Source organism: Arachis ipaensis, chromosome B9, assembly GCF_059453495.1.
Source record: "Arachis ipaensis isolate K30076 ecotype BB chromosome B9, ASM5945349v1, whole genome shotgun sequence".
Lineage (NCBI taxonomy): Eukaryota > Viridiplantae > Streptophyta > Magnoliopsida > Fabales > Fabaceae > Arachis > Arachis ipaensis.
The window spans coordinates 25,660,944-25,672,038 of NC_142444.1; the positions used below are offsets into that span (position 1 = coordinate 25,660,944).

Here is an 11,095-nt window from a genome sequence, read left to right on the forward strand (position 1 = left end):
ACTAAGTTATTTGTCTCTTTAATAATATATGTGTATTTTTATTACTTAATATCTTTAATCTTTGATGTTGGAATATCAAAAGTCAATCAAATAAAATAATTCTAAAAACTTTTCCTCCACATTAATAAAGAAATAAACATACACACAGTCATTCTCTTATCTTCTCCACTTTACACGCTCTTCTACCAGACTACAAACCACCATCCTCTTCATCTTCTTCCTTTGACTGCAGGTACTTCTTCTTCTTTCTCATGTCATTATTTTTTATTTTGTTGTTTTTTATATTTTTTGTTATAATGTTAATTATTTTTTCATCAATTAGGGTTTTATTCTGTCAAAGATCTTTTTTAAGTTTAATTTTTTCGTTTGTATTGTGATATTGTTTCTACTTTTTCGAACATAAAATTTTATCAATTTTTTTTCATTAAAAGGTTCTTACTTTATGCCATTGATATAATGAAAGTAAAAAAAATCATGAGATAATGTTATCTGTTAATTTTTGTTTAGGCATTACAATAGGTTTTAGAAATGGCTGAATCTGTAACTCCAAGTGATTCGTTGACCAATTCTATTTCTTTAAATGGAGAAGAAATTAATTGGTCAGTACCAACAATGCCAACAACAGATACACCATTACAACACCAACAACTACATCAGCACCAACACAGACAACAACTATTACAAGTCAACCAGTCACTGAAGAAAATGGTAGTAATGAAATTGTTATTACAAAAAAAAGGAAGAAGACTTCACCAATTTAGGACGATTTTGACCAAGTTGAAAATTCTGAAGGTACAAAAGCTATTTGCAAGTATTGCAAATCTGTGTTTTCTTATGCTGGAAAAGGAGCTAGTACTTCACATTTATGGAGGCAGTCTAGTAGTTGCTTACAAAGGAGATTGCATGTTGCTGCACAAAAGAAGCAACCATTGATTCCATTTCAACCTTCCAATTCAAGTGTTAATCCATTTGTGACACCAGGTGCAAGATATTCTCAAGAGAAGATGAGACAAATAATTGCTATAGCAATTATGGTTCATGAGCATCCTTTTAGCATTGTTGAGGATGAAGTTTGGATGTGGGGCTTCCAATACGCTAATTCTGAATTTCATAAAATTCCTCGCAAAACTGCTCGAAGTCATTGCTTGGCGATATATGAGGCAGAAAAGAAACAATTGAAGACTTTGTTACAAGGTGTTAGGAAGATAAATTTGACAACTGACATGTGGAGATCAAGCCATCAAATTTTTGAATATATGGTTATCACAGGTCACTTTATTGATGCAGGGTGGAATCTTCAAAAAAGGATTTTGAGTTTTGTTCAGGTACCTGCTCCTAGACGTGGCATCGATGTTGCAGATGCTATTTTCAAGTATTTGAAGATTTGGGAAATTGAAAACAAAGTCTTCTCAGTATCTGTTGACAATGCTTCCTATAATGATTCATGTCTAAGGGCTCTTAAGGATACTATTTCAGATAACAACTCATTACCTGTTGGTGGTAGTTTGTTTCATGTTAGGTGATGTGTACACATTCTGAATTTGTTGGTACAAGATGTGCTAGGTAAAATTAAAGGTATTATTCACAAAGTTTGTGAGAGTGTCAAGTATGTTAATTTTAATGATTCAAGATTTAAAACATTTGTTGAGATTGCTGAGAACAAGCGTTTGAAGGAGAAAAAACTCATCATTGATTGTCCCATAAGATGGAATTCTACTTACAACATGTTATCTGTGGCTTTGAAGTTTAAATCTGTGTTTGCTGTTTATAAAAAGAAAGAAAACCCCACTATAGTTACGAACCATCATCAGAGGATTGGAGGAAAGTTGAGAAGATTTGCAAACTTTTAAAAGTTTTTAATCTTGCTACTCATGTCATTTCTGGTAGTGAGTATCCTACTGCAAATTTGTACCTTCCTGAAGTTTGGAGAGTGAAACAAGTAATTGATGAAGCTATTGAAGATAGAGATTCCTTCATGAGAGAAATGGCAACCTCAATGAAAGAAAAATTTGACAAATATTAGGGAGAATGCAATATGGTAATGTCTCTTGCTTGTGTTTTGGATCCTAGGTGCAAGTTACATGTTATTAAATTCTGTTTTCCTTTAATTTACAAACCTGAGCATGTGGCTGCTGAAAATATTGAAAAAGTGAAGAATACATTGCAAGAAATGTATGATGAATATGCTGAAGAGTGTCATGGTGATACAATAATAAGTGGAGTTAACACTAATGGTCTAGTTGCTTCTTCTAATTTGGTTAGTTCTGAAATTAGTGGAATTGATGAAATGTTGAATATGGTTCGGAAAAAAGAAGCCATTCATCCAACAAAATCAGAATTAGAAGTTTATCTTGATGAGAGTGCTTACATTCCTGAAGGCAATTCTAAGTCTTTTAGTGCTTTGGAGTGGTGGAAAAACAATAGCCTCAAGTTCAAGATTTTATCTAAAATGGCAGCGGACATATTAGCAATTCATGTCTCAACAGTGGCTTCAGAGTCTTCATTTAGTGCTGGAGGAAGAGTTATTGATTAATATCGTTCTCGACTAAATCAAGAATCCATTGAAGTTCTCATTTGTGGAGGAGATTGGCTTCGGAACAAGTATGGTTTGAAGAAAAAACCAAATGTAAAAATCAACTTTCTAATATTTCTCTTTTTGACTAAGTAGCTATGTTATAGAAAATATTTTCTCTTTTTAAATGTGAGAACATTGATATTGGTATGATGTGAGTAGTTAGAATAATAAAGTTGAATTTCATGATATATAAATGAGGTATCATATAATTTATACTAAGATTATGACCACAATTTTATTTTGAACATTCTTTTTGTTACTAATAAAAAAAGTATTTGTTGCATTTATATTATTTAAAAATCTAATGATATGTGTATGTTTGCTTTTTTTTTCAAGATGTTCGAACAGGAAGATTAAATCACTTTCAAGTTTGGAGGGTTAATCCATTAATTGTTCAACATTTTTTTTACTGTATTTTGATTTAAGTAGTTATTAGCTTTTATTTGATGTTATGTTTAGTTGGTTTGTTACAACTCTTGATATTGATGAAGTCTTTTATTTTGATATGTTATATTTTAGAAGTAGCCAAGTAAGAATATATTCCATATATATTATCTTTTTTTTAATCAATGATAGTTATTTATCGATATTTTGTCTTTATTTTGTATTAATATTATCCATAAATTTATTATTTTATATTTTATAATTTTAAAAATTAAATTATATCTTAAATTTAATTATTATAAAAAAAAAAAAAAAACAGGCCTATTGACAGGCTTCAGGCCAGGCTAGATTTAACAACAGACCAGACTCAGTACTCATTAAAAAGTCTATACCAGGCTACAGGCCAGGCTTAGACCAATATACTCTATTATAGGTCTGGCTTGTTAAAATTAAAGTCTGGCCTGACCTAGCCTGTTTCCACCCCTAGTCACACCCTCTCCCGGTCAACAATTTTGTAGTACAATGCTGGATCATTTGTCTTACACTCGCAGATATACTTTAAACACGATTCCGCATCTAGACCACCCTCCCTTCGTTGCTTCACATTTACATTGTGCATCTCCCTTGTTGTGTAGGGGACATTATGATACCCGCCGGCTAGACTCACTATAAAACCGTGGATTCGTGATACGGAAATATCCCCTTTGTGCATGTCGTTCATTTGCTCAATGTCCTCTTAGCTCATCCTCCGATGGCTTGGGAGCATGGAAGAAAAACACAAATAGAAAACGGGGTGGTTATGCTCGTTTGAAAAGTACGCAACGTACCAACATCCTGATTCATCGTCCATGCGAACATGCATCCTTGCATGGCATCCACACCGTGTCTCGGCCCTTGGCCTCTTTTGCCGGTTAGGAATTGAGTAGAATTTCAGCAATCTGAATTCTTCTCGGTGGCACACAAATTCCTATATTATCCTTACTTCGCTACATTTTTTGCTCCTGTAATGTCTCCTGCTAAAACCATGGTGCTTTGCATATGCCTGGTAGAAGTCAAATGCAATGTTAACATCTGCGAAATTAAAGCGACTTCCACCCTACTCAGGTTCACAAAATCAATTGAACCTAGCAATTCGCCAGAATTATCAGCGTGTAAGTCATCATCCGCAAAATTGTCATACATTCCTCCGATACCGTCCAAATTGTCTTCCAATTCAACCCCATCTCCATTGTCGCCATCGGTCTCTCCAAGATAGTCGTGTTCTGTTTCATCTTCGTGTAACTCATACTCGTCTGACTCCATCCCTACAAGCCTTCACCCTCGACTGATCCAACTCCATGGTCTGCTCCGTCGTACAATTCTGCTTTGTCGGCGAGACGCAAGCCCGCAGGGATATCTTCATGCACAGCAACCCTTTGCCAAATAACAATACAGTAATTCAGCAAAACACACACAGGAATATCCTTGAACAAAGTTGACAAAATTTGGAAAAACAAAAGGGGATATTTAAAAATCAAGTGTAGAGTAATAATACAATATATACCTTCTTTCCATTGAGACGACGATGCCATCAACTACCAAAGACTGTCGAGAATGGAAGTCAGTACCGTTGTGTTCAAATATGTAGCTGGAGGGCGTCACCTTACAAACCCTATGGCCAGTTACTAAGCAGAACTAATTAAATTGGTTTATCAAAAGTGAACAGACATAAACTGCAATTTAAAAAAAATTAAAAAATAACCTCTCTATTTTCTATGCAATTGCAGAAAAAACCCCATAAAAACATTCTTATTTTACACTACCTAACTGACCAGTGAGCCAAATAAATTTTTGGCATTTCGGTGTCACAAACGTATCTCACGTACCGATTCCGTGCCCAACAAAAACCTAAAGGAGTCATCGGCTGCCATCTTATTGAGGGAAAAATATTAAAAATAAAACCCTGAATTTTGGGTTAGAAAAATCAGAATTCGTCTATTAAAAAAATAAAAAAGAAACAAAATAACACCTGAATTTTTGGGTTATGAGATGAGATTGCTATTGATCATCTTATATCACACTCAGTGGGCTTAAAGGTATGATTTAAGTGAGGGAAACAAGCAAATAACATCGGGGGAGAAAAAGGGAAGGGCTAGGATACAACTCTCTTTAATTTCATAATGATGGCCTTAATCTTTCCTTAGTCAAGAATTGATCGATACAGCAGGCAAAAACTACAAGTGATGCCAATGATCATTTCTGAATTCCCTACTTGGTTATGCGAATATGTAGTACAACCATGCCTCAGACCTTCGTACAAAACAGTCGCCAGTTTCGGTAGAATTCATCAATTCAACCACATGCTTTGCCCAAAAATTATCAAGCAAACCCCAAACACATGCTGGTTAAGCATGGTTCCATTAACCAGGAGAGAACAATGCCTCAAAAATATCCGGTATCTCAATTCTGTAATTAATATCTCAGTAAGATCCCATTTTATTCTTCAACAAGTACGAAATTATCTGTCAAATAAATAGCAGAAACACTTTTGGTTATCAACCAAATGCAGAGAGCAAAGAGTCAAAAAACGAAAGGTTTCAAGTACTTGAATTGAAGCTAACTCAAGGATTCAAACATAAACAGGCGCATGGTAGGACACATTAAGAAATTAAGAAATTAAGAAATTACACCTAATAACTCCTGCCTCTTGTCAACACATTAAGAAATTAAGAAATTAAGAAATTACACCTAATAACTCCTGCCTCTTGTCAACACGTAAAAACTGAAACTACAGGAAAAGTAAAACAAAAAATAAATAAACCAGCTAACCACAAAAACAGCCAGGTCAGAATTATCTTTACTATGGTCACAGCGTAAACAGGAATTGCAAACCATGTTTTGAATAGATAATATATCTATTAACTCAGAGGACAACATTCTCTGCTCACCTTTAGCATCATCTACCAATTTATACTGGTCTATGTCGTATTTACTTCTAGGATTTTGTTGGGGGGGGGGGGGGGGGGGGAAGTAATAGAATTCTGTTTGCATTTCCCACTCTCACCAATAACTTAACAAAATCCTGAAAAAACTAAAAATATATAGCAAATGAATGTAAAAACCAAACAGGTCCTAAATTTCATTTTTCATTTATTAATATTAACAAACCAGCTTCACTCTATTCTGAAAGTAAATGGTAAAGAATGAGATAAGTTATGAATCGACCAGTCAGTGTTGACATAAATAAAAGGGAGGCACCACTTCGAAGGACAATAAATTTCATATACTTCAGGAAACATCAACATATCCTGGCCAAATACATCAATTGCAACTGATGTCAGATACGACCACAAAATCATCTCATAACTTTGTGAACCCATTTGATGCACAGGAGGGAAAGGCCATAAGAAATCATTACATAAGTCATGATGCAGACTACAGAATTGGAAGCATCAGGAAACAAATATGGGTTTATTGAAGATAATTCATTTACTATAGCAATATGAATGATCCTCTTTCTAACTATTGACAAAAATAATAAATGCTCCATATAGCGATAATCAAACAGACACAGTTAAGGAAGCAAAGATTTCTATTAAGTGGCTAATTGGGATCATAAGTATCATGACTTATAATCATCTAGAGACCACAGTTATTAGAAAAACTGCATTAGGTCAAATTTTCCAACTGCATTTGGGTTTGGTTTGCCTCAAGATTCTCAAATCTCAGCAATGATTATCTTTTCAGGTACTAACGGATGGAGTGTTGACAATCATCTAAGTCACATACAGTCCAATTTATTTCAATAAAATTTCTTTCATTTGTACTAGGGTTGTGATTTCCTTTTGCCAATGAGTTTTAGTAACATCTATCATTTAATTATTTAAGAATATGTTAATTTGTGTTATAATAAACTTAAAAGAAATTACAGTGTACAAACCTGTTGCCTAACATATGAGAGTTAACAGGAAACAGGATATTAACTGGAAAGTTATTGCAACAAAATTAAGGGTGCGAGTATCTAATGACCACGTTATAGTATTGGGTTTATACGTAATTCACCTTAAGACCAAGCTGGAGGAGTATGTTTGCAATTCACTCCTATATACTATATAGTATATACTACAATTCAATTTAGTCATAACGAGGAGAACACCTGCAATCTATGTCTTTTTGGGAAGAGGTTTCTTTATTGATAGAACGTTTTGAATTCTTTGTTTATAAACTTACTATATATTATAGATATTATACACAATAAATGTTTGATACAAATGCCTAAGGAATAAGGCTGACCATTTATTCATATGATGACTTTAAAACTAATTGCAAATCATGTATATTCAATTTCTTAATCCACATTTCCCCTAGACGTGCTAAGAGAGTTATGTCAGGTAGGCCACAAGGAAGAATAGATTTATGGCCTTTATTGTTATTAACTTATTATTACTATTCCTATAACAGTAAAAACCATCTATTATGGAGCATGTTAAATAATTTTAATGGTCTTTGACTCTTTGTACGAAAAAATGAATTATCCTAGTGCATCCACCAAATAAAAAATTTTGCACGAAGTATTGAAAAAGGTATTTTGCACACATGTTGCTCTTCTTGATAGAAAGTCATGATCATTCTACAAGGGAACATATCATCAACAAGCAAGCAAGTTGCATTAAACAAGTAATCAACATACAACCCACCATCTGAATGTGGGTGCAAGTGTGCAACAAAAGGAACCACTTATAGACTGTAATTCATTCCACCATGGTAACTATTTCTTCCATTTAAAAACACATTCTCATAGTCCTAAAAACAGACACTAATTTAAACATTTCTATTTTACACGCAGATACATGATGTCTAAAGAAAACAGATAAATGCAAATATAATAACTAGGTAAACACCAATTCGCATGTTTCTTTATTTCTCCATTTACAATGTAAATGCAGTTTGCCTGTAGCACAGAGGACCCATATCCAAAAAATTTATATGAGCTTCAATGTAACTATAAAGTAGTCAAAGTGAATGCATCCACCAAAATTGAGTCATAAATCGACATCGTATATTGCTATCGTTGTTGCTGTGGCTAAATTTATGAGCTCCAATGAACTATACAGTAGTCAAAGTGAATACATCCATAATTTTGAGTCACAAATCGGTGGCTATGGCTCTTGCTTTCTCTATCGCTATTGCTATCATTATCACTATCCCTATCCATATCACCATTACTATTATGTAGTTATGTGGCAATTTTATCAGAATTCTATTCCTTATACTAATGGTTCAGTAGAAAGACCAAATTGAACTGAATTTAAACTGCAATTTTGGTTCAGTTTCTTAAAATAAAATTGCTTGAAGACAACCAAACTAGTTCTGAACTGGTTAAAAACCCAATGGCCAGTGGATCCTTAAATGCAAATGGTTCTTTGACGGGAAAGTTTCTCAAACACCACATGATCATTAAAGGATGTTGATCATTTGTACACTCCAACAACAGCTTGGTTTAATGGTTTCTTTTAACAACTTCAATCATAGGTACAATCAATTATAGACATACAGAGATCAGAAGCTATCAAGCTATGCTACATGTTAAATTGCAAAGCAACTAGGTGGAATACTTGTTTAACTCCAAGAGAACACAAAACAGGAAAATTGGGTATACTCATAAAATGTGCTCTTCAAGCATATGTTAGTTTAAAATCGAACAATTCAAAAGCGGGTGTTGTCATGGAAAAAATACCTATTCGCTCTTTTTGGATCACTCAACAGGAAGCATGCTGCAAATTTTCCCATCCTCCAAAATCTGATTAATTGCATTCTTAAGCCTATGATAATCCTCATCTGTGTTATAAATTTGACGAGATATCCTAACATAACCAGTTATAAACCCGTCCTTGTCCTTGGGATCCCTATCTTCATTCCTCAAAGCCTGGTAATATGTAGGAACCTCAATCCTGTGATACACCCTCAGGTGCGTCCTTAAACTCATGGCATCATCATCACTCGTCACACATAGCCTAGACGGCAATCCAACCATTATCATGCTTGCGCACATCTCTGGCGGCGACCCCAGCATTGTTCCCCATGATTCAGCCAGCATAGTCCCCATCTTCACAACCCCATCATGGTTCCTCTTCATGATCCCCTTAATACCACCTTCGAACCGGTTCACAAACTCCAAAATCGACGGCACCACGAGCTGGGGAGTATAGTCTCTGTTCCCAACCCAGGAGCTCTCTAACGCCAACCCTTTCCCATACTCTTGAGACACGACTGGGTGGTGCAAATCCACCAAACCTTTCGAATTCTTGCAGTGCAAGAAAGCCACAGCAGGCGGTGCAAAGAACCATTTATACAAATTGCTCACGTAGAAATCAGCATCAATTTCCTTCACGTCGACAGGCACGCTCCCTATGGAGTGGGCGCCATCCACGAAGACCTGGTCCACACCTTCCTCCCTGCAAACCCTAATCAATTCTCGAACGGGAAGAACAACCGAAGGCATCGAAGTTATGTGATCAATCATCGCAAACCTAACCCTTCCGCCATTAATCTTACCTCGCTCAAGCCCCTTCTTGAACTCCGCAATAATCTCCTCATCGCTGCGAACTGGAAAGGGAAGCCGAACCTCCACGACGGAGCCACCAGCGGGGCCGATGTATGCGCCGATGGATTTCTTCACCGCCGGGAACGCGCAGTGGAACATGATGACGGCGTCGTTCTTGCGGAAGCTTCCGTCAGCGAACTGGCGGCCGACCTGCTGGAGGACGATAGCGGCGGCGGTTGTAGCATTGTCGACGAGTGACACGTCATCGACGTCGTCGGCGTTGATTAAAGCCTTCACGGCGGCGCGTGACTCGAGGATCCCCTTTCGGAGCGAGTTGAAGAAAAATTCATCGGGTTGCTGCAGGAATCGGAGATGCCACGTGTTCTGGGCAGAGAGAACTGACCGCGGGCAGCTCCCAAAGCTGCCGTTGTTAATTCTGGCAAAGCCCTGTTGGTGGTGGGAGAACTCTTGCAGAATGTCGGGTTCAGAAATGGGTCGGGTCAGTCTGGGCTTCTTTAAGGGGCTTTGGTGGGCGTGGTCGTTTGCCTCTACGGCGCCGTTTCGAGGGTCTTCATCGTCGTCCTGAGGCATTGGTACTGGGTTTAGGGTAGGGTTATTGGAAAGTGTGATCATCGGTGATATTTTTAAAGCTAGGGCTTTTTGAGTAAAAAAGTGAGTGTCCAAAAGCAAGAGCTGGAAAAATAAAATAGTGGCGAGAACTGAGATGGGAAGTTATCAGCCTAGTGTTTGTCGTTATTCTGTAATCCGTATGACCGTATCCGATGAAACACCTGTAATTTTTTTTTTTTTGGACTTGAACACGTGTATTTTCCAGTTTACTTTTTTATTGGCAAAATGAATCTTGGGCCTAAAACAGAAAAAGAACCCGGAAAAAGTACTTATACCTGGCCAAAAAACCGCCAAAAAAAAAAAGGAAAGAGGTAACTAGGGTAGGGTTCATTTTCTGGCCTTAAGGACTTATTCGATGGTCAATCATATATGTCTTGCAAAAAGTATATAAGTACATTTATATTGGAAATTTGACTAAATCAACTTGTGGTAACCCTTTAGAGCAACTTTAATAGAATTAATTTTAGGTATTATTTTTTATTTCAAAAATATTATTCGTACATTAAAATTAGCCACTAAAATCAGTCACCACTATATTTGTATATAAATATGTGTATAATTTATTTTATTTTCAATCTGTATTTATATTCCAGCATATATTTTATATTGATGATTAATTTTAGTGGCTACTTTTAATATATACGTAACATAACTTTTTTATTTTTATTGTAATTAAAATAATTTAAAATTAAAACATACATTAAATACCATCTTTAAAATTATAAAAAAAAGATGAGTAAAATAATACTACTTATATAATTTATTAAACCTCTATTAAATAAACATTATAACTTTATAACAAAAAAATCTCACATTGAATTTTCAAGTTAAAATGAGACAAAACATTAGAGTAATATAATTATTGGAGATACTCTTAAGCATAGCATGTTATAATACCCTACCCAAAATTGAGGATTATCCCATTCATGTGACAAAAATAAAATTATATATGAGAAGTGATAGGAGGTCAATAATTTTGTGAT

The 11,095-nt window shown here is 35.5% G+C and overlaps 1 protein-coding gene and 1 pseudogene across 5 annotated transcripts; one reads left to right on the forward strand and one right to left on the reverse strand.

Moving 5' to 3' along the window:
• The first annotated feature begins 528 nt into the window (after positions 1 to 528).
• LOC148544064 (zinc finger BED domain-containing protein RICESLEEPER 2-like) lies at positions 529 to 2,668 on the forward strand (annotated as a pseudogene).
• Positions 2,669 to 3,235: 567 nt separating this feature from the next.
• On the reverse strand, positions 3,236 to 10,182 carry LCD (Pyridoxal phosphate (PLP)-dependent transferases superfamily protein). 5 transcript variants are annotated; one of them, XR_002354767.2, is made up of 3 exons: positions 8,676 to 10,182; positions 4,503 to 4,610; positions 3,236 to 4,372 (listed from the first exon to the last, which is right to left on the reverse strand). XR_002354767.2 is itself a non-coding variant. In XM_088499867.1 (2 exons), the coding sequence occupies exon 1, from the start codon at positions 10,113 to 10,115 to the stop codon at positions 8,694 to 8,696; it is 1,422 nt and encodes a 473-aa protein (XP_088355993.1). In that variant the 5' UTR covers positions 10,116 to 10,182; the 3' UTR covers positions 5,115 to 5,404; positions 8,676 to 8,693. The 5 variants fall into 5 exon arrangements, 3 of the variants coding, with proteins under 3 accessions (XP_088355993.1, XP_016175961.1, XP_020968187.1); XR_001615227.3 differs by having other exon boundaries at positions 4,503 to 4,623; XM_088499867.1 differs by lacking the exons at positions 3,236 to 4,372; positions 4,503 to 4,610 and adding an exon at positions 5,115 to 5,404.
• Positions 10,183 to 11,095: the final 913 nt, after the last annotated feature.